Source organism: Linepithema humile, chromosome 7 (assembly GCF_040581485.1).
Source record: "Linepithema humile isolate Giens D197 chromosome 7, Lhum_UNIL_v1.0, whole genome shotgun sequence".
NCBI classification, from domain to species: Eukaryota; Metazoa; Arthropoda; class Insecta; order Hymenoptera; family Formicidae; genus Linepithema; species Linepithema humile.
The window spans coordinates 17,120,842-17,142,837 of NC_090134.1; the positions used below are offsets into that span (position 1 = coordinate 17,120,842).

At 32.1% G+C, this 21,996-nt stretch overlaps 4 protein-coding genes across 18 annotated transcripts; 2 read left to right on the forward strand and 2 right to left on the reverse strand.

Annotated features, from left to right (window-relative positions):
* Positions 1 to 1,666: 1,666 nt before the first annotated feature.
* On the reverse strand, positions 1,667 to 14,857 carry LOC105670004 (E3 ubiquitin-protein ligase TRAIP-like). 4 transcript variants are annotated; one of them, XR_010891252.1, is made up of 12 exons: positions 14,636 to 14,857; positions 13,962 to 14,348; positions 13,779 to 13,880; positions 13,619 to 13,711; positions 13,352 to 13,535; positions 12,377 to 12,622; positions 4,150 to 4,274; positions 3,726 to 3,942; positions 3,358 to 3,619; positions 2,060 to 3,291; positions 1,908 to 1,969; positions 1,667 to 1,826 (listed from the first exon to the last, which is right to left on the reverse strand). XR_010891252.1 is itself a non-coding variant. In XM_012363277.2 (7 exons), exons 1-7 carry the CDS (start codon positions 14,746 to 14,748, stop codon positions 4,227 to 4,229), a joined length of 1,173 nt encoding a protein of 390 aa, XP_012218700.2. In that variant the 5' UTR covers positions 14,749 to 14,857; the 3' UTR covers positions 4,054 to 4,226. The 4 variants fall into 4 exon arrangements, 2 of the variants coding, with proteins under 2 accessions (XP_012218700.2, XP_067215462.1); XR_010891253.1 differs by having other exon boundaries at positions 3,711 to 3,942; XM_012363277.2 differs by lacking the exons at positions 1,667 to 1,826; positions 1,908 to 1,969; positions 2,060 to 3,291; positions 3,358 to 3,619; positions 3,726 to 3,942 and having other exon boundaries at positions 4,054 to 4,274.
* Positions 1,702 to 11,731, forward strand: LOC105670008 (dystrobrevin beta). 10 transcript variants are annotated; one of them, XR_010891248.1, is made up of 17 exons: positions 1,702 to 1,861; positions 2,090 to 2,306; positions 2,392 to 2,474; positions 2,537 to 2,688; positions 2,763 to 2,871; positions 2,949 to 3,115; positions 3,195 to 3,322; positions 3,405 to 3,503; positions 3,604 to 3,685; positions 3,906 to 3,944; positions 4,025 to 4,143; positions 4,587 to 4,752; positions 4,940 to 5,280; positions 6,751 to 6,896; positions 7,993 to 8,125; positions 9,566 to 9,625; positions 10,183 to 10,232. XR_010891248.1 is itself a non-coding variant. In XM_067359334.1 (16 exons), the coding sequence occupies exons 1-16, from the start codon at positions 1,702 to 1,704 to the stop codon at positions 10,443 to 10,445; spliced, it is 2,331 nt and encodes a 776-aa protein (XP_067215435.1). In that variant the 3' UTR covers positions 10,446 to 11,731. The 10 variants fall into 10 exon arrangements, 8 of the variants coding, with proteins under 8 accessions (XP_067215435.1, XP_067215436.1, XP_067215437.1 ...); XR_010891247.1 differs by lacking the exon at positions 10,183 to 10,232 and having other exon boundaries at positions 9,179 to 9,798; XM_067359334.1 differs by lacking the exon at positions 7,993 to 8,125 and having other exon boundaries at positions 10,183 to 11,731.
* An 11-nt stretch (positions 14,858 to 14,868) lies between the features above and the next one.
* Positions 14,869 to 17,330, forward strand: LOC105670062 (zinc finger protein 277). 2 transcript variants are annotated; one of them, XM_067359360.1, is made up of 9 exons: positions 14,869 to 14,906; positions 15,438 to 15,617; positions 15,704 to 15,881; positions 15,939 to 16,141; positions 16,224 to 16,386; positions 16,456 to 16,671; positions 16,749 to 16,891; positions 16,970 to 17,071; positions 17,159 to 17,330. In XM_067359360.1, exons 1-9 carry the CDS (start codon positions 14,884 to 14,886, stop codon positions 17,169 to 17,171), a joined length of 1,221 nt encoding a protein of 406 aa, XP_067215461.1. In that variant the 5' UTR covers positions 14,869 to 14,883; the 3' UTR covers positions 17,172 to 17,330. The 2 variants fall into 2 exon arrangements, with proteins under 2 accessions (XP_067215461.1, XP_012218804.1); XM_012363381.2 differs by lacking the exon at positions 14,869 to 14,906 and adding an exon at positions 15,015 to 15,247.
* On the reverse strand, positions 16,692 to 21,198 carry mei-9 (DNA repair endonuclease XPF mei-9). Of its 2 annotated transcripts, XM_012363380.2 has the most exons (11): positions 21,048 to 21,198; positions 20,745 to 20,936; positions 20,489 to 20,668; positions 19,236 to 20,403; positions 18,853 to 19,158; positions 18,560 to 18,778; positions 18,306 to 18,479; positions 18,075 to 18,215; positions 17,812 to 18,012; positions 17,518 to 17,700; positions 16,692 to 17,373 (listed from the first exon to the last, which is right to left on the reverse strand). In XM_012363380.2, exons 2-10 carry the CDS (start codon positions 20,810 to 20,812, stop codon positions 17,545 to 17,547), a joined length of 2,613 nt encoding a protein of 870 aa, XP_012218803.1. In that variant the 5' UTR covers positions 20,813 to 20,936; positions 21,048 to 21,198; the 3' UTR covers positions 16,692 to 17,373; positions 17,518 to 17,544. The 2 variants fall into 2 exon arrangements, with proteins under 2 accessions (XP_012218803.1, XP_012218802.1); XM_012363379.2 differs by lacking the exon at positions 16,692 to 17,373 and having other exon boundaries at positions 17,391 to 17,700.
* Between the last annotated feature and the right edge of the window lie 798 nt (positions 21,199 to 21,996).

Here is a 21,996-nt window from a genome sequence, read left to right on the forward strand (position 1 = left end):
GATCTTACATTCCCCCCACCTGGCCCACTTATCGTATTGATTCAAACTTGGGCATCCGCGTTTACTTCCCTCATTCCATTGAACCCATCAGCCAATATTCCTTTATTACTTCCTGATAGGTCTATTTCGGCCTATTCCGCTACAATCTCGATCAATTATTAAGAACGATTGATCGATGTGATACGCGATAGTATATTCCGAAAAAGTAGAGTATCTGTTTTTATTTTTTTACTTCCTTGAAGAACATAAAAATTTTTATACAATACATAATTATGTTGAAAAAGTTAAGTAATATATTCAGAGAAAAATTAGATATTAAAAAATTGAAAGAATAGAATTATTTTAACATTAAAATTGCAGGTAATAAAATTTTTATGCCAAAAATAACAAATTATTTTAATTAAGATTATTGCAAACAAATCAATCTCCTGTTGTTTGTTATATCGCAAAATTAAATTATCTAAAATACAATTCTAAATAACATAAACGTAAAAAAAGATATAAATTGTAGTACGAAATTGTTAGACAAAAATAATTGCACCTGGATGATGGACGGTCAGTTTTAAATCAATTACATCTTTGGGTATCGACGTTTATTAACTGGGTCAGTTGTTTACGTAAAGCGGATTATATTGCTACAGTTGAACAACTCTGAATTAAATCTCTTTCCCAAACCTAAACTGGGTATAAAGCTTTGTGTTTTCATATAAAAAAAATCTGAAATAAAAAGATAAATGCAATTGAATGGCAATGCTTATAACAGAAAGAATACTAATATAATAAACAGAATAAATAATCATGTATGTCTGATAGTTCATTAGCAGTAATTCTATTTTCTTTTTAACGATATTCAAATATCTTCCGCAAAAAAATATATCAAATAAAATAAAAAATATACATACCTTGTATTTGAAAAATATATTTACGGTATTTTATTCTATCATAGATTCTCATGTAAGTCCGGGCAACAGTTAAAAATCTCTACTCGTTAATAATGCCGCACTAAATCGTTGCATGCTTTAGTAAGAGATAAATGCATCGCGTGTACTCTCTAATTGTCACTAATTAACTCTGTCTTAGCTCTAGCTAGTCTATCCTGAGTTGATGATAAATAGTCTTATTCTCGCGATCACAATGCAACATGACGTCTCTTACAAGCTAGCAGCTACGAATTAAGAGCAGCTTCGTTAGTTAGACGTCTGCCTACACCGTACTGAGTATTCCTTCAAATTAAAGTGGAATATATTGTTTGAAGTGATTAGACCTACAAAAGAAAAATAAACAGAATTAGATTAAATTAAATGACTTTTTTCTAATATATTGCATTACGGATACTGCTAAAAAATGCAATTAATTTTGGTCATCACTATTTTAACACGAGGCGCAAATTAATTCTCTTTTATTTGCCTCATTTAAAATCTAATATTCTGGCGCAACGCAAAATTGCTCCGAAATGTTTGTTAAAAAGCACACAAATCACGGTGTGTAGTGAGCCTGCGATTAATCATTCAGTGGCCTTCGCTTTGCGTGTATTCGTTGATCTTTTATGCCATGCATAAATTTACGACTCATCTAAAAAAAACTTGATCTCAAGCGCAGAATTATATCGTTCGGAACGGCAATAGTCGCTATGAGCGATCGCGAAGGAATGTAGAAGAAGAATCAATGGAAGGAATAATCCGTTTATTCTGTGCAGCGAACATGGCCGAGGAAGGTGCGGGTGGATCAGGAAACGGGAGCAGCGGCGAGACGAGTCGTTTGCAGCTCCTGCAGGAGATGCGGCAGCAGAACTTTGACACCATTCGATTTGCGTCGTATCGCACCGCCTGCAAGTTGAGATTTATTCAGAAAAAAGTACATCGTAAGTGTCCTCGACTTAAATAAACACTTAATTTTATCGTACTTACACAAGAATGAATGATGAAGTCCGAATCTTTGTCACCTATTATGTAGATATTCCAGGATATTTCTAAAACATGAATTTTTTCACATTTTATACAATCATACTTATACTGATACAATCATACTTATACTTTTTTGTTTTTTGTTTTATCCATACCTGTGTTAATGTATACATTATTATATGCAGTGCACAACGTCGATATATGGAATGTAATCGAGGCATTTCGGGAAAACGGTCTAAATACGTTGGAGCCGTCGAGCACATTAGGAGTATCCAGACTGGAAACGTTGCTGTCTTCCTTGTTTCACGCGCTGAACAAAAGGGTGCCAGTATCCCAGCAGTCTAAAGTCGACGCAACCACGGCGTTGCTGATGAACTGGCTATTAGCTGCTTATACTAGCGGGTATGCTAAAAATATACTGAAACGATTGATTGAGATTTTAACTTGATTATTGACATCTGGTTAAGCTGAGCAATTTTTTTTTCAGGGAGAACAACAAAATATCTGTATTTTCGGTGAAGGTAGCTCTAGCGACGTTATGTGCGGGAAAGCTTATGGATAAATTTCGATGTAAGCCACTAATAACTTAATCGATGGTTGAGCAAGCTCGTTAACAAAATTTCTCCTCGCAGATATATATTCGCAAATATCCGACAGCAACGGACACATGATACACTGGAGGTTTGCTGATTATCTGAAGGAAGTTCTAGCTTTGACCGCGGCGGTTTACGAATCCCCATCGTTTGGATATTCCGACGGCCTCGCTAACTCCATTTTCCCCGCGGTATGTGTGCAATGTATTTGCCAACTACTTAACAGGCCAACGATATAATAATACGGATAATGCGGTATGTGCAGAATTCCAAAGTCACCGTAAACGACTTCCTCGATACGCTCATGTCGGATCCTGGACCGCACTGCTTAATCTGGTTGCCGTTGTATCACAGGATGGCGGCAGTAGAAACAGGTGGCGACGCAGGATTTAAATAAGCCGATTAAAGTTAATCATTAACAGATAGTTCACGTAATCTTCTATGTTTTCAGTGGCCCATCCTATTATGTGCGATGCGTGCCACAGAGAGAATTTCACCGGATTCAGATACAGATGCCAAAAATGCCATTCGTATCAGCTATGTCAAGACTGTTTCTGGCGCGGTAAAGTTTCTGGAACTCATAATAACGATCACGAAACGAGAGAGTACAGTAGTTTTGTATGTATTATTTATTGTTCATATATTCCGAAAATTTTAAACCTTACATTATTTTTGATGGTGTGATTTTTGTTGGCAGAAATCGCCCAGCAAACAAATTGGCCATTCTTTGCGAAAGAGCTTCAGATGCGTGCCCGAAAAGGGGAAGAACAGTCTACCGCGGTTTCCGGAACAGCCTGAAAAGACATTAGATCTGTCACATATAGTGTTAGTATTTATATCATTCGCATAATTCTGTTTACCTCTTAGCGTAATTTTACAATCCAAAAATAAATTTACTACATTCCAGCCCACCGTCACCTTTACCATCTCACAACGGTTTTCCAGATCCAGGATTTATGGCTCCATTTGATTCAGGATCGATGGACAGCCGTTCGACCTTGAGGAGGTAAGCACGAGCAAAGTTGTTCCTTATGCACAATTTATTTGCCTTTTGCCATTTGCGTGCAGACGTCATGCTTTACTTATTCCTTTTGTATATCGTCCAGTATGGACAGTTCAAGACTGGACGATGAACATAAATTAATAGCACGATATGCACAAAGGTTGGCACAAGAAGCTAGGACTATGGTAAGTTTTTTAACATTTTACATACTCATTTTACCCTTACCGTTCTACACAGCTACGCGCGCGTTCTAATTTGCTTTGACATTAAAGCGCGAGTGTTGTCAGCTATTCTGATTCATTAAATATGCAAAGGCCGTGAAAGCCAATTAAGCCGTTCTGTCGTTTCGCGACTCGTGCTCACTTGCCGGCACTAATGTTAATTTCATAACTGCTTCGTTAACAGCCTCGTACAGCGTCCAGAATGTCCCAGGCAGACCAAACTGTAAGTACACATCGTTTAGAATATCGTTAAAAGTTCCGCGCTGCATATAGTTTCATATGAGATAATATTTCTGATTACAGGGTAGAGCGCCGTCGGATGCGAACTTGGCGTCGTTGGATGCATCGCGAGCGCAGCGTGAGCTAATATCACAGTTAGAGGCGAAGAACAAGGAAATAATGCGCGAGATAGCAAGGTTAAGGTATACCTGTGTCGTTTATATTCCTTTATATCAAGCCTAAACCTCGATTTCATCCTGTTGACCCATCCTAGGATCACGCATGTTCAGAACGTTTTGTTTCGCTTTGTGTCACCTTGGTTGCATAGCTCGCACTATGAAATAAAGAGAAAACAATACATATTTATATACTGTCGATGAATAATAATGACAAAAATTACAATTCGCGTTTGAATGATAAAACAAATTTGTTAATGTCAATCATTCTTGTCACCAATCTCTCTCGGATTGATGTACTCATTAGATTCATATACTAATATTACATCAACCACACGTCACACCGCTTTACATTAAAGTCAGTGGAGTGGAATATTATTACGTACTTATATAAAGCGCGTGATACATATTCCGCTCCCTTGTGTTGAATGCCTGAAAATGTTTCAAGAAACATTTTATCCTCACTGCAGAAGGCAACAGGAAATAGAAGCTGCGGGTTTGGAGAATCCGGCGTTAATGTCGGAATTGCGAGCTTTGAGACAGAGAAAGGATGAACTGGAGACACATCTGGCCACGTTGCAAGATTCCAGGAGGCAATTGATGGTACAACTAGAAGGTCTAATGAAAATGCTAAAGGTATTTTTACAAACATTATTCTTCTCCCTTGCATATTTATAAAATTTTAACGTCATAAAATAGTCTGAGGTTTAACACAACTCACTGTTTCATAAAAAACGAGAAAAAATGTCAAAGCTACACATTGTTTTTATTGTTTTCACTCAATTAGAAACAATCAATAATGTAACGCGAATTATTCCAATAGAACCACCAAGCGTCGCCGCGATCAACACCGAACAGTTCACCGCGGAGTACGAAGTCGCCACCTTTGCCACCCGGTGCTATTCCGAGCAGCAGGTCGGCACCGCCGACTCCCGGTGGGCCCTTGTCCACAACACCTCAACAACAACAGCAACAGCAACAACAGCAGCAGCAGCAACAGCAACAACATCAGCAACATCAGCAGCAACAAACGCCGCAACAAATATCTCAGAGCTATCAAAATCCTGTTCCGACGACGGTGGCTAATGTGCAAGGCAACGCTATACTCGGCACGATACAGAATCCTATTCCAGATAGCTTATCGTGCGTTGGAGGCGATGTAAGGTAGGCAAGCATGTACAAAAAGAGAATATAATATAGAAAAAAAAGATCAAACTTTTTGCAACGTGAAAAGAGTACAGAACGAATAGAGAAAATTGTAAACTGACACACGTGATTTATACATAGAAGAATATCACATAGTTAAATATTTCTTGGTCTATTTTCAAACGCAAATTTCACAAATCTATTTACATTCCAAATGTACATAAAAATATTTTAATAATCTAGACATTAAATTAAATCGTGCAGCTAAATAGATATTAATTATATTTGCAATAATGCAAAATGAGATATCGCTTCCGTACAAATTTGGGATAGCAATTGTACGCTATACATCACATTGCATTTAGTCCTTCCAAATTATTATCAACAAAGTAAATGATTATTCATAGTGTAAGAGAAAATCGACTTTGAGACAGAAACGCTCATAAATCAGATTTATTGCTTATATGTGAAGTGTATATCCAGATCATATACCCAGTTTATTCCAAATACTAATTTTTCTGGCAATATTATCGTAGCGATCGGAATAGAGAAACTACTATGCACATTATTCGATTACTTCACGATTAGTTGAAAAATCCTAAAATTCTCCTGCATGCAAATATAAGATACTTTTAATTAAGCTAGTATTAAGACTAATGTGGCACTAGCGCGAGATAAATTTGAGGCAATGAGTACCTCGTGAGATGTTACTTAAATCGTCAGATCTATATCGATTTATAAGTATATATATATATTATATATATAGTAGAGGTATTTGTACATCCATGTCATACCGCTTTTACCCCTGTTTTAATAATTTTTTTTTTAAGTTACATTAGGTTTGATATAAGTTTCTTATATGGGTATCTCTTTCAGTTTGCTATCATTATTATATAGTCATTTGTTAAACATATTATTTATGTACAGTACAAAAGCAGCTACCCTATAAGGAAAGTATTGATGCGTTGGATATAAGTTTGACGCGTACGAGTTACCCATCCAATCCTTCCCCGCTAAGCTTGTGTAAAACACCATCTATCTTTTAAACATTGTTATTTTGTATTTATCATGCAAGCGTTGCGACATGTAAATATACCGTCCTGCAAGTAATGTAATAACCAAGCGTGGCAAATATTTAAACCAACTGACAAAGTATTTGCGATGCGTTTATAACTTCGCCATATCGATATAATTTTTGTTAGATACAGTATCTCGTTACGCGAGAATCCAGTAAATACCACAGTTTACCCGAAATCGTGCATGTGTGTACTGTTATAATCGGTAACTTGCTAATTTTAATTTAAAACTTTGTAGATGCTTGTATGTTTTGATCGCCATAGTGATCACTATAGTGAAGCGAATGTGTAAAAATTATAAGTGGAACGATAATGCTTGTGCAATAAAAGTTGCATGCTGCAATTTCTGTTTAAAAAGATTTTTTATTTGAAAGTTGCTTCGCGCCAAGAAAATAGAGATTTTCGATGTCAGGTCTGCGTTCAGGACAAACAGCTTACCAGGGAGCGGTTCGAGCAGTGCCAATAATAGTTTGGGCCGATCTCTGAGAAACGACTTACTGGTAGCTGCCGACAGCGTTACTAATGCCATGTCAACGCTTGTGAGGGAATTAAACTCAGGTATGTTGAATAATAAATGCGTTACAAAATCGAGTATCAGAAAAGATTGATAAATTGGACGTAGTTGTGTAAACAGAAGTTGACTTGAAAATATTTGGATTATAGAAAACAATTAGGCAAAAATGTATTAAAATTAAATAATGTCTAATATTTTTAGAACATCAAATCGTTTGTAAAAGTGACAAAATCTACATCAACCAAATGTAAAATATGAAATAGAGATTATTTCATTTTGCTTGATAAAACTATGTCCAATTGTGCTTATAGTTTTAAATAGCGTAACTATACAACACTGCTCAATTTGTTATTTTTCTTCTTAGTATGTTAAACTCATTACATAGTTGACATATTAATATCGCAGAAATATAGGTATTACTATCTCAGACTGAAGGTAATTTTTATGAGGCAATAGTTAGCGCCTCCTGAGTTCTACAGATCAATTTGATACTGCAAGCTTAGCTACGAAGTATCTGTTAGCATCTATTGCCGCGTTTTTAGCTGGTAGCATGTTAGTAATACGGATTATAAGCGATTTCATCAGTGGAGCCGTAAATATGTCAAATTCAATTGTCTCGGAAGTGAGGTGAGCATTAGACAAACTGATTTGCATTCACCGGATTTATCATGCGTAGCAGTTTACAACAAAGTCATTCATCTATATTACTACTGTTTATTATTATTGCTACTATTTTTACTCTTGCTACTTTTATTATTATCACTCTCATACCACCACCACCATACTACATATAAATGTATATATTAATTAATTTGCGTATTTCATGTTATTTATAAGAAATATTTTTTTCACACAATCATTTTAAAAACAGTTAAGATAATGAAGAAAATAGTTTCGAATCTTTTAAGACGGGACTCAAACTTCTCACACAGTATGTATATCACATATTGCATTCAATTTCACTTGAAACTGCAAAAAATGCGACACAGAACCTTTAACTACTTGTTATTAACATTTGAAATATTCTCAATCATCGCATCAGAGCTGAATGTAAACAGGCATGCCACATCGCATTTATATTACTCTCATTTATACCGTCAGAATATAGCATGAAAAATGCTACTTTTTATCTGTTCCTAGTCTCGATATTCATGAACGAAGTCCACACAGATGTTATCTATGCATAAGATATGTTCGATTGGATATACTTAAATAGAAGAGAATTTTGATGCACATCTGTTTATCTATGTGTAATGTCATTCTGGAGAGTCGTGTAAGTATGACAATCAATGTTGCAGTGAGAAAATATGATGACTGTGCAATCACAAATGAATGGTCTGAAGATGCTATAATTCCTGATCATTAAAACTCACTTATATATTTGTAAATGTATAATGAAATATTCGTTTATAATTAAAAACACTTATGCTAAAAACCGTGTTTGAAAAATAGCTATACATAAAAGAATGTAACATAAATTTTATTCAGTATAATTAATATTCTGTTAATTGAATTATTAGATATTTGTTTTAAATTATTAGACATTTTATTAAGTATTAGTTCTCATTCAACGATTGCACAATTATCTGAACGTAGTTAATCATTTCAAGAAAATAAGCGATCATGAATTTATTATTGCTCCAATCATTGCAGAATTTCGTTTTCGAAATAAGCGACTCTCAAGTCTGATTTCATAAAATCTTGCATTATAAGATAAATTTTTACAAATCTTTTATGCAGTAATTAATAACAATTAATCAGATATGAGAAACTTACAAATCTCTCATTTCTAAAGATGCAATACATATGAAATACATGATATATACATACAATCCCAAAACAGTTACATTTACAACAATATTTTTTAACGAAATATGATACATATTATTTTTATTTTTTTTTTAACAAAAACTTAATTGGATATCATTATTTACCAAGACTATATCTATTTGCACGTTTCAAAAATCACTAAATTTCAAATTTAAGATAATTGAGAGTCTTCTTTTTCATTCAAATTGTAAAATCTAAATATCGAGAGAAACTGCGATAGTTTTGAGATACTGTGCACATTTTCTCTATATTGTTTATTTGTAAAATCTTCAATGTAACTTTGTTGGATTCTACCAATTGAAAAATAATGAGATAAGATGATATGTACCAAAGTCGTAAACATGTAATTTCCTGATGTAAAACATGCGCACAGAAGCCTTTTTCATTATTTCTGTTAGTGGAACTAAGTGCCAAAGTTAGCCCGAATGGTTAGAAGATGGTCTGTATATTTGCCTGTTACCATTTCTACTCGGTTTTTCATTTATTTTCTTTCTAGATAGAGAGATAGTTAATATTAGCCTGATAGCACGGACTACACTACACGCAAGACCATAAATAGCAGCAACAATAATCTGACCTGCAATTAAAAAAAAAGGGTGCTTATTTAAAAAAAAATGTGATTTTTTTTTAGACAAACTTCATATTTCAAAATTAATGTGTAGAACAAAAGACTGAAACTCAAAATTAATCTAAAATTTTGTATGAGTGTAATGAATAAAAAAAATTAAAGTACATGTATCAATTATTACAATAAGAACTGTGGCTGAATTTGGCTAACGAACAGACATTCCAATATACCATATACAATATACAAATGACACTTTAGACGTGTTGTGGAATGTGTGTGATGCACCCCCTGTGAATGTGTCCTGGTGGCTTGCAGACTCAGACCAGGAGGACCATTCTCACAACTCTGGATTAATGAATATCAGAAAGCCGCTAGGTAAGTATCTCTACATTAACCTTCATTATTTTGATTTTCGTTTGCATTTTAGATATTCGCAATGTCGTCGTTTTAAGCGAAAGAATCCTGAAAACTTTTCAAGCATTTAATTATCTACGAGTTTCACGCTGATATTTCGATTTAATTTTCTTTGGTACTTTCAACATTAATTTCGCAAATCAAGCTGTACATATCTACTCATATATTCTATCTAGAAACATCTTCCCCACATTTCTCTCATCGTCATTAAAAGATATCAAAGCACTACGATGTATATTTCTGACGATAATATTATGATAAGTCGACTTACGGACTTCCGTGTATTTCGGTAATTTACTCTTATTCATCTACAGTTATAAGTTTACATATGCAAATGTCAGATAACATTTCTTTGGTATGACTACAAATCTTCTTCGAAGTTGAAACCTCCTCGGAAATGGAATTAAATTCAGCGAACAGATATGCTATTTTACCTTTTATCATTCAAACTGAAAGAGACAACTGTAATGAATGATTCGTACAAATAAATTTTGAAACGAGGCCGCGTCTACTTGTAGACTTTGAAGCGGGTGAGGATGGAGACGACAGCAGCGGTGGTGGGAATTCCTGGCGGGAGGAATTACAGCGACGCTATCAACAGGAGAATGACTTCCTGGCGGAATTGCGAGCTCGCAATGCTAGCATACCGCAAACACCGTCGGCTACATTGTCCAACGATCAGGAACACGAGAGAAACGAGAGAGAAGAGGCGGATGGGGAGAAAGAAGACGAGGATGAGTCTAATTGGGCGGAGGCAGTGAAGAGATGGGTCAATCGATAAACCGATCTAGCAAAATCTGAAGGTGCATTAAGTGTTAGGTGTTGAGGATGCGAAGAAACTCGGCGAAGAAAAGTCACGAGCGAGTTACAATGACGACTGGATTACACACACAAACACGCTGTGGATGTATACTTCAATATTAGTATACAATGTAACTCTCGATAAAGTGTTGGATGTCACGCAATTTCAGAAACTTATGCATTTACAAGACGGTACTTGCAATCAAAAGATGACGTGAAACTCAACGAACCATTATGGGGATACAAACATCATGGGGATTTTCATACGAAACAAGTACCGCGATCATCATCCTTAGAATGGCATTTGTATCGCGGGGATACACAGTGATTTTGCTACTTCATTTATCTACAATTTGTAATAAGACGTAATAAAAGACTTTTAGAGTTTGTTGAATATACATCCATATATAACACTGTAGGCACAACTCGAGAATAAGCATTTCCGTTTTATTACATTTTTGTTTATTGTTATTTGTAATTACTGTTATATTTGTAATTACTATTAAGCGAACTGAATACAGTATGCAAATTAAACACAATGCGCAATAGTACTGTGTCTATCTTGTAATTCCATCGCTTTAAAGTTAGCTTAGTTTTAAGCGAGCATACGTCTGTATATATTTGCGAAAAATATGTCCGATAATTGATAAATCATCGGTTTCATCGTCTCGCGTTCCATTCATTCAGACGTTATCATAGATCATGCGACAAATTTTGCACAGGTTTTACCAACCATTGACCAAACCTGATCCTGAACCAGTTAACTATAGCGATAAGACGACTGCAGTTAAACCAATTTTTTAATACATTACAAGTTTAGCGTAAACTTAGTTTGGCGAGCAAAGTGTGTTTTTGTACATTTGTACCAGTTTAAGGTACAATATGCTATTAAATAAAAATGTAATAATATAAACGAATATAAAAATATTGACGTATTAGATATCGCTTGGAATGATGACTTTACTGAATTCGATCGCATTTACAGAATACGAGAGTAGAGAAACGAAACGTCTAGTCTTACGTACAAAGTACTTAATTTTAAGTTCCTAGGATAAGAGAGTATTCCAATTAATGATCCAATTGTTAAACCACGACTGCTATTAATAAGAACCAATGCGTTTTGTAACTATTTAAATAGCATGCCCTATCCGCGAAATATCCTATGTATATATAATATACCATTTCAGAATTCCTTTTGTCTATCTCTGTCAAAATGATGTAGCGCCTACATGATATGAATGCTGAATAAAAGTTTATTGATACATATCGAAATGGTTATTATTTATCCTTTCAAAATTAATATTTTAATAAACTTGCTTCTATCCCACACTATCTTATATTATTTTTTTGGTACAAAAAATAAAATTAATCTTTGAAGAATATAAAATATATAAACGCATCGAAACTTAGTTTATCAGATTATGAGCGATCTTGAATTATGTAATGTGTTGCGTATCTATTGAGGTAGATATCTATAGAGCAAATGCAATGTGTACTCTCTATTAAAAAAATAGTTTCTGAATCAACTTGTATACATATTATCTTGTTATAGTAGTAGCATTATGATAAGTAATCAATAAAAGAAAAAATAAATAAAAATTTTAATATTCTGAATAAAGATTTTAATGTTATATATTTTCAAAAAAATGTACTCTTGCAATAATTTACTATCTAAACAAAATCTATATACTTATATAAAATTATAATTTATTTTTATTAGAATCACATCTAAATGTGTAAATAATTTTCTAAAAAACAAGTAAATCAGTTAATTTTTACAGAGAAATTCATATGTAATATAACAGTAGCAAATGTTGATGTAAATTATAATATCCACAAATAAATTTCAATACTGTGTTGCTTCTTATACAAACACTTAATTTAAGTGTGGTATTATTAGAAACTTTTTACCTTCAATTTTTTCTTTTTTGATTGCATATCCATGCTTGAGATGTTTCCATCATGAGTAATCATATTATTTATTTCACTGCTATCATTGCCTGATTGCAAACTGAGTTTCGCTTTTTTTATACTACTTGGACATTTGTCAAGTGTAGTGTCTAATGTACGTTCTTCTTCGTTCATATCAGTAACTACTTCTATCCATGAAGGCGACAGTAAATCATTTTGATTTTCAGTTTCTTGTCTTGTATCAGTCTAGTAAAGTATGAGAAATAAATTATACATGTAGAATTGAGGAAATCTGGTTCGAAGGACAAGTTTAATGAATTGTCTAATGTATGCATAATCATTTCATATATTGATTTCATATATCAACGCTCGGAATTAGTTGCACATTTCGAGCCGATTCAGGAGACGACGCCTCCTGTTCCCCCACTACCGCCCGGCCGCTGGCGGCCGAGCCGCCGATAGCTCTGGCGCAGGAGCGTTTTATATTAGAAATAGGCTGAATTGTTTAGGCATTTCTTAGGAAATCGTAACATTTTCTTCACTACATAAATAATGTTTATTTTCATTAATACATAATATATATATATATTTAATTATTAATGAAAATAAACATTATTTATGTAGCAAAAAAAATATTATTTTCTGAGAGGTGCCTCAACAACCCAGCCTATTTCTTATATAAAACGCTCCTGCGCCAGAGCTATCGGCGGCTCGGCCGCCAGCGGCCGGGCGGTAGTGGGGGAACAGAAGGCGTCGTCTCCTGAATCGGCTCGAAATGTGCAACTATTTCCGAGCGCTGCCATATACTGTGAATATTTCACAAATTAGACATACAAAAATCACAAAAAAAATTAAATTTTGTGGTTGACAATTTTTTATTGCAAATAAAGAATTCTTTTAAAGCCATTCTAAATGGACAGAAAAGCAAAACAAATTTGCACTAATCATTAAGAATGGACATATTAAATTAATTACCTGATTGTAAATATTTTTTTTTGGTTGTGGTGTACCAAGAGACCGATTATTTGAGTTTCTTTGGCTGTTAGATTTTATAATACAGTTTTGCTCTGAATTTTTAAGCAACTCTTCTAGGTCATAAATACGATTTTGTAGACATAATTTTTCATTTTTACAAGATTTTATATATTGCTTTAAATGCCTAAAAAGAAAAAACTTTAATAAAAATATTAGAGATTTTATGCTGAAAGATTTAATTTGTTACTATTGAAAATAAATACATACAGTAATTCTTTTCGCTCTTTGTCATAAAACTTAGATTGCCATTTCAAATTATATTGAAAATTTGTTATTTTATTCTCGTTCTCAATCATCGTCCTAAAATCAAAGATAAGCGAATTAAGCATATTAAGCATATTAAAAGCAAGGTGAAGAAAAGGCATACTTTTTCATAGCACAAATGTAATTAATTAATTTTGGATTTTTTGTTTCTTCAACAATTTTCATGACATCTTTAAGAGTATCATCTGATATTGTTTGTTTTATTCTATAAAAAAGAAAGAGCAATTAATTAAAAACATTTAATTATATTAAAATTATTCAGGATATATAACATATACAAATATACCTTTGAAATTCATCCAGTTTCTTTTTTGTGTTAGACAATTGTTCCTCTAGAACTTTATATTGTGAGGAAAGTTCATTTAAATGTATTATTTTTTCCTTCAAATCATAAATTTTAGAATTTTTTTTATTTATCTCACTTTCCACGTTTCTTACTTCCTGCCTAAGCTCAGCATTTTGCTTTTCCAGAGCTGCATTTTTTGAAGTAAAATGTTCGATATTTGTGTCCTTCAGTAAAATTTGAAAGTTTAAATTGTCAATTCTTTGTTTCAAATCCTCTGTTGACAAATCCTCTGTAGAATTTGAAGTTGTTTCGTTCAAATATGTAAGATAAACTCTATGGATTCTTTTTTTTGTTATTGTCTCACGACATTGCGGACACGTTGGAGCTCTGAAGCAGAAATATATGTAATTAGTTGATGTTTTTTTTATTGATTCTCTATGTGTGTTGTTAGAGATAAAATTAAAAATTAATAATAAATTAAAATCTCATTAAACAAGACAATGAATGTTTTATTTACATTTATTCTTTCTTGCACTAAAAATAAAATAATCACATGAGACTTTGAAGAGAAAAAGAGAAAAGATACCAAGTGTAGAAAGTGCAATTAGAAGAAAGAAAATTAAAGATCTATCCATCGCATATGAAAACATAACCTTATGACCAAATGCGTTTACCTGTTCAGCCACTGATTTATGCACTGTAAATGAAATACATGTCCACAATTAGTGAAAGAGACTTCGGCGGATGATATTAAACGATCATGACATATATTACAGAGAATAACCATGTTGTATATGAAAAAATGGCACAACAACAACAATGATCAACTATTCAATTGAACTCAATCCAGTGCAGAGCTGTCAGTTTTCCTCGGCGCTGGCAGCACTTGGCCAGATTTGTGACGCAAGAAGCAAGCAGTAGAATGGAGGGAGTATTGCACCATGTGTAAGCCACCTAAAATTTTAACCAAGACTCAAACCATTTTTAGCTAAAACTCAAACCAAATAATTCGAGTCTTGGTTAAAAATGATTCTATGTCGAGAGAGAAAGGGTCTAAAGATTGATGCTTATTCTGTTTATCTTACTGCCACCTATAAAGATCGTGAATGCTGAATAAAAGAGCTCGTTCACAGAATTTATAGAATAAAATATTTCTTGAATAATCTTCTGAAAAATTTTCTAATATATTAACCAAGAAAATAAGTGAAATTAAAATAAGTGAAAGTGTGCTATAATTATAATATTGTATATTGGAGTTACACTGTGTTATAATTCATCATAACCATGTAAAATGTTTATTATGATTCTGTTCATATATCAGATTTATGCAAATATTCCTCTATATTAGAAATGATGTTTATTGAAATATCCATTTAAAAATAATTTTTGGATTAGCGTTTTTTGCAAAGTTGAGCACATAATCTCTTATATAAGAGGAATAAAATAATTATAAGACAAGAATTTCTTTCTCTTTAGATTGCACATAATGTATAAATCTCAATTTATTGGCCTGGATGATGCACCATGCGACACAAAATGCCTGTTGTGCGATTGTACATTTGTTCTTCCAACAAATGAAACAGATTTTCTTACACATTTATTTAAGATACATCGTCTCGTTATAGGAGATGTTTGGAAAATAGCTAGTTTAAAAAAGTATGATAATGATTAATTTACTCTGATACTTATTATTTTCATCATTTTATAATATTATTATAATACAATAATCTTGATCATTTTAGTTATGTACACTATTGGAATGTAAAATTTAAAGAAGCACCACTGACAACTTATTGTACTACATTGTTAATGGATTGCACACCAGATGGTCAATCAAGTAAAAATGAACGTTATTTCTTGCTTTCTGATTGTTTATCAGAAGACAAAACTTTAAGAGATGAAATACATCAGGCTAAACTTGTATGTATCAATGGAAAGAACACAAATTGTGTTGTGACTTACAATATTCTTTTTAAGGAATGGGCATTGGCACAACAAGAGATTGAGCGCACAGATATAAATTTTAAACGTGGTTGTATGTTTTGTCGCATGGAATTTTGTGGATCACGTGCTGCGTATATTAAACATCTTTATGAAAAACATAATCTACATCTTGGCAAGCCAGAAAATTTAATATTTCTTGATGAACTTTTGGACAAAATTCAAAACACTATTGAAAGGTATTACATTAAAAAAAAAATTACGATCCACACATTACTCAAGTAGCATTAGTGTTTTCAAAAAAATGTTTATAAATTTTAGCTTAATATGTATTTACTGTGAGAAAACATTTAAGGATCGTTCAGTGTTAAAGGAGCATATGCGAAAGAAATTTCACAAATGTGTAAATCCTAATAACAAAATGTATGATAAATTTTATATAATTAATTATCTAGAGCCAGGAAGGACTTGGAAACAAAGACAGGTATGATATAACTTAATTAAAAATTAAAAAATTTTAATATAAAATTGTAATTTCTTAACTTTTGGGCAGGATAATTTAGAGAAAACTCCAGATCCAGAAGGTGGCAGTAGTGGAAATGAAGATGAAGAAACTTCCTGGTCTGATTGGAATGAAGAATCTATTACAATAATATGTTTATTTTGTAATTATAGCAACAATGAATTTACCTATATCTTGACCCACATGAAAGAAGCACATAGCTTCGACTTTGAGGAAACAGTCAAAGATTTGACCTTTTATCAGAAGGTATGAATTATATCATGTAATTATTAATTTTATCTTTTTAATAATGTACTATTTTTTATAATACATCGTTATTACAGGTAAAAGTCGTCAATTATATAAAAAGGCAAATTCAATTACAACGATGTATTTCCTGTGAAATAGAAACAGATAATGTTTTAGAGCATATGAAAAATCAGCAGCATTATAAAATTGCTGCACAAAAAGTTTGGGACCAACCAGAGTTAGTATGATTAGAATCACATAAAATTTTTATTCACTAAAAAATTATATTGAATATGTGTATTATTGTATATTTCAGATATTATTTTCCTATGTCAGAAAATGATTCATTTTTATATAATCTTGATGCAACTAGTAATAGCGATGAAGAAAATGATGTTCAAAATCTTACTGAAGCAGTGTAAGTATTATTAGAAGAAAAAATCTAATATATATTGCAAATTTATAAAGTAAAATAAATAATATGTATGTATTCAAAAAATTTCAGATCTAATTTATGAACATTGATTTTTACTAGATAGAAACCGGATTCTCGTACAAAATTCTACTAGCTTTCAATTATTTTATTATGTCAAGCATTATTATCATGTTTATTATTAAATTTGTTGTATTGTTATATACTCATGTTATTATATAATAAATTTATTTTATAATAAATATATTTCGCTTGCTTTTTTGATATATCCTTTCTTATCTGTTGTACTGAAAATGACGCACAATAGTATATAAATAATTTATAATACATTTTACAAGATATGTTTCTCATATGTACAATTTGTAGTGACTCATATGTCACTACTGCAATACCATATTATTAAAAAACTCGAAAATGTTGAACAAACAAACCTTTATTGTGATTTATCTATCTGTATCTCATTTTTTTACTTTGGAAAAAAGTTTCTTGCCGCGTACTTTGGAAACACCTTTGTTAGTTAACGATTTTTCATATGTTAATAAACATTTCTCATGTAGAGCTTTATACAACATTTCAGCATCATTTGCATTCCCAATTATTTCTTTTAATTCTTCCTAATAACCAAATATACAATTAAAAATTATTTATTTTTAATATTCCAATTATTTAAAAATTGTAACATGATAAAAATTTCATTACAAGAACAGAATTGATTATTTACTTACTTGTGAAAGTGTAATAAGATGATCTAACGATTTTCCTTTATTCAATAGAATACGCAAGTTTTTCGAATGCACACCAGGTAATTTAGCCATAAAATCTTGTATGTGAGAATTATACTTTTCTACCATTATTTGTTTGTCTTCCGTGTTTTCATCTGCTCCAATTTTAGCAGCTACATTTGAATCAGGCTGATTTCGTCCTTGCTATAAACATATAATTAAACAATTACTTATAATGTTATTTTAAAAATTTACATTATTTTTACCTTCAATTCTTCAAACAACTGTGCTGTTGCTTGTGGACTAGGAGACCATATAAGTTTTAGTTTAGGAAAATGGAGCGTTAGTAATTGTAACTTTGAAGTTATTTCAGTATTTTTAAGATCTCTACTAACATAATAATTTCCCTAAAAAAATAGATATCATTGTTATGTAGAATAAATGCACTTTTATTATGTAGAATAAAGTGAGTGTCATTTTAATAAGATTATAGCTACCTGAAAACAAAATGGTTTATTCTGATCAAACTCTATGAGAAGCATGGGTTTGGCATAATGTCTTGTCATAGAAACTGCTTGATTGTATAATCTTCCAGAAAGTAAAGAACCAATTAAATCAGATATACTTTTTCTCTCAACGCATATCTCTGGTGTAAGGATGTAATCACCTACCTGTGAAGTGACAATATAAGCCATGAAATCAGAAATTACATTCAGCTTACATTAACAAACTTTATACATGTTTCACGTACCACTAACGTCACCGGTTCAATTTTTATACCACGAGTGTATAAAATGGCAGGTAATTCACTTCTAAATTCTCTCATATCGACAATAACTTTCTGAATTACTTTGGTTTCAGATTGCATTCCACCTTTACGCGTATTTTCCTGTTCTGCGTTATCTGATTGTACAGCAAAAGTCAGACAATCCTCCGATTTTCCATCTTGATCTTCTGGTACAACCATCGTCTAAAAAAGTAGTTAATAATTATGTAATTATTCAATATCATATTTCCTGTTTGTTAATCGATTTAAATACTCACAGTTTTCGTATTAATTAAAGAATGAAACGCTTCCTTTTCCCGTCGTAATGAAGTAAGATATTCTTGCTCTTCAACAGATCCGCCATAAATTAAAAAATATACCTTCAGATCTAATGAAGGATTATTATTCTGATATATCTCTAATTGCCTTACGGTACTGATATCGGCTACATATAAAATAACATTGTTTGGCGTATGCTCAGTTAACGTTCGTTGTAAAGCCATTGGATCTCCTCCCTTTTTTATGGCTTGTATGAAAACCAAAGGCGCGGATGTTGCGCAACTGGTTAAATCTAAATCTGCCAACTGTAAAATTAAAACAAAATGTAAGAAAATAATTTTCTAACAAGCTAATACTTTTCATAATATAATATTCAATTTACTTGCGAACATTCTTCAAACAAAGTTTGTTGTTTTACATCTGTTGTAGAAGTACTTGGCGTAGTTTCTTCCACGCATTTCTGTGACAAGGTGAGCACATAAGTGTCATGATCTCCTCGAGTTTCTTCCTCTGCATTATTTTCAGATGTCGATTCCTGATCTTTTGTGTCTTTCTCACTATTGCTACTTGTTTTTTGTTCTTTATTATGCGATAGTTTCTTTAAAGCCTCATAAAGTAAGTATTCATTGGCACCCATAGTTAAATAGTTCTTTATTTGATGACATATATTGTTATCATGTCCTAAAATAAGAACTTTATCAATATTTTCATTGTCTTTCTTCTTACGCTTCTGTTCTTGAATCTCAAACAGAACTTCTGACAAAGCTAGCCACTTTGGATTTGGTTCTGGTTTTAGTTCATTCTTTTCTGAATAAACTCTGCTTTTAGCATATTTAAATAAATTCTCGACTTCATCTAACATTATCCAACCACTGGACTTCACAGCATATTCCATAGTCCGTAAACGATTTAGCATGGCATAAAATGAAACGGAATCTTCATACGTCAAAGATATAATAAGGGATCGTAATGTTTTTAGATCAGAAAATAGTTGTTTGGTCGTTGTACTGAGTTGATGCCAGATTGGATCTAGCTGCGAATGTAATTGCTTATGAAACTTTTTTGCTATTGCATTCTCCACAGTTAACTCATCTAAATCTAAATATTTATTGAGCCTTTTCAATTCTTTCACGATATAATTCATAACATCAAGCAATGCTGTTTGAATGTTTTGCATCTTTGGTGTGATTTTTACGTGTAATTCTATAACATCAGGCTCGTGCTTAGATAGACAGTTATTAACAGTTGTATGAAAGCGTGGCCATAAGTATAATTTTTTCACAAACAAGGCCTTCATAACTCGTTCTACTCGTGAATATCCAACTGTGAAAGCCAATGACGAATTTGTAAACGCTTTGATAAATCCAGTCTTGTTACTTTGCCTGTACAAACGCAATGCAAATGCTTCTTGATACAAATTCAGAATATTGTGGGCTCTATATACAAGAATACCAGTGACTAAGTGCAGTGGGACTCTATTTTTTAACAGATCTACCACCAAGATACGACCTGATATAAACAGCACTCCACCCTCCAAGTACATTATTTCCCTGCAATATTTTGTAAGTATTATTAAATACATACATATTTAAATAAAAATTACAAAAATTTTTAATATACTAATTTTTAATATACCTTTCATTAGAAGGACATTCAGCATTGACTACACGTGGCAATATATTTGTCCCATAATTTTTAAGCAGATCAATAAAGTAACTCTCATCGTAATCAGTGGTTCCTAGAACTATAACTAAATTGCCTGGATCTGAATAAGCTTTTATCACATTTGCAAAAACAGCTTCTATACCAAGGCCCCTATATTTTTTATACAAATGATTAGAATACATATTTCTACATAACATGATAGCAAGAGAAAACTAGTGATACTTACTTAGCTGTAATAACTAATCCATCCTCTTGGAGGATTTCAAGAAAGATTTGATTTTCGTATTCCAACATGTTTATTAATAATTTTTAATTCAATTTCTAGATTTCATAATTTTAAATAAGTTTAGAACAATAGTTGAACTAAGAAGTCCATGAAATACCATATCAAGTTAGCAAAAAATGAAATATGTCCTCTCTAAAATAGTAGAAAATAAATACATAATTAAAATTAAATTAAATAAATTAAATACCCTAGAAAGTAAATACGTAAAACAAAAAAAAGAAATTCAATTAACTCATATCCTACTTTATTATATCGATCTTTATAAGTGCTTCTTGATACTTGATCATAAGAAAAAGTATCTTCTTCTATCATTATTTCAGATACCAATAGAGTATATTTACTGATTTCATGAGATGGATGGCCATAAACACCAATACTCACAGGCCGTTTAAAGCTATAAAGATAAAAAATATATTACACAATGTTAAAATAAATTTAGAAGATTATAATATACAATACCTTTTAGGTATAAAAATAATATCTTCTCCACAAGTTGTAGATTGTAAGCAATAATGATCTGGTTCATACGTTGGCTTGGTTGTAGTTTGCGATGCATACAAATCTGCGTCACCTGTTCTAAAAAACAAAGTATACAATGTATACATGGCACATTATAATATATTATAACTTAACAAAACGATAAAAATTTCTATATTATTAAGAGAATAAAAAATGTTGGACAACAACATAGTGGACATTAACAATTGTAACATCATTTAATTCCCACTCACATTGATGTCAACCGTATTTTAATGTAACCATCATAAGTCAAGCTATAATATTTATAGGAACCACCAGGTACATCATCACTGACATAGTGCAACAAGTCCTCTTCCAATGCTAATACACAGATTATCTAGGAGTTTAACGTTAAAATTTAAGCACGCATTTACGAAACTTCATAAAATTAATTAATACTTTCAATTTCAAAGAGACTTCGTAGAGAAAAATATTTTAGTCATGCGCAAAATTAAAAATATAACCTTAACTTACCAGTGATGTAATACTAATAAATATTTCCTTCATAATATATTGCATAGCAACATTATTAGCGAACACTAATGCTGACGATTTTTGCACAATATTTTACTTAGACAATGGAACAATTGTCTAATTATACGAGAAAGATCGTATTAATTTCTCTCTGCTCCTTTCGTTCCGTTTCGTTCGAAAAGTAACCAAGAATAACCAA

Coding starts and splice junctions, on each gene's coding strand:
- LOC105670062 (XM_067359360.1), top strand. CDS start 14,884: ATGGAGGGAGTATTGCACCATGT. Junction 16,387..16,455: donor GGACTTGGAAACAAAGACAG/GTATGATATAAC, acceptor ACTTTTGGGCAG/GATAATTTAGAGAAAACTCC. Junction 16,892..16,969: donor AAAGTTTGGGACCAACCAGA/GTTAGTATGATT, acceptor TGTATATTTCAG/ATATTATTTTCCTATGTCAG.
- LOC105670004 (XM_012363277.2), bottom strand. CDS start 14,748: ATGGTTATTCTCTGTAATATATGTCATGATCGTTTAATATCATCCGCC. Junction 14,349..14,635: donor ATAAATCAGTGGCTGAACAG/GTAAACGCATTT, acceptor TTTCTGCTTCAG/AGCTCCAACGTGTCCGCAAT. Junction 13,536..13,618: donor AAAGAGCGAAAAGAATTACT/GTATGTATTTAT, acceptor TTTTCTTTTTAG/GCATTTAAAGCAATATATAA.
- mei-9 (XM_012363380.2), bottom strand. CDS start 20,812: ATGTTGGAATACGAAAATCAAATCTTTCTTGAAATCCTCCAAGAGGAT. Junction 18,480..18,559: donor TTGAACCGGTGACGTTAGTG/GTACGTGAAACA, acceptor GTCACTTCACAG/GTAGGTGATTACATCCTTAC. Junction 17,701..17,811: donor ATCTTATTACACTTTCACAA/GTAAGTAAATAA, acceptor TTTGGTTATTAG/GAAGAATTAAAAGAAATAAT.
- LOC105670008 (XM_067359334.1), top strand. CDS start 1,702: ATGGCCGAGGAAGGTGCGGGTGGATCAGGAAACGGGAGCAGCGGCGAG. Junction 3,686..3,905: donor CACAAGAAGCTAGGACTATG/GTAAGTTTTTTA, acceptor CTTCGTTAACAG/CCTCGTACAGCGTCCAGAAT. Junction 4,753..4,939: donor GTCTAATGAAAATGCTAAAG/GTATTTTTACAA, acceptor TTATTCCAATAG/AACCACCAAGCGTCGCCGCG.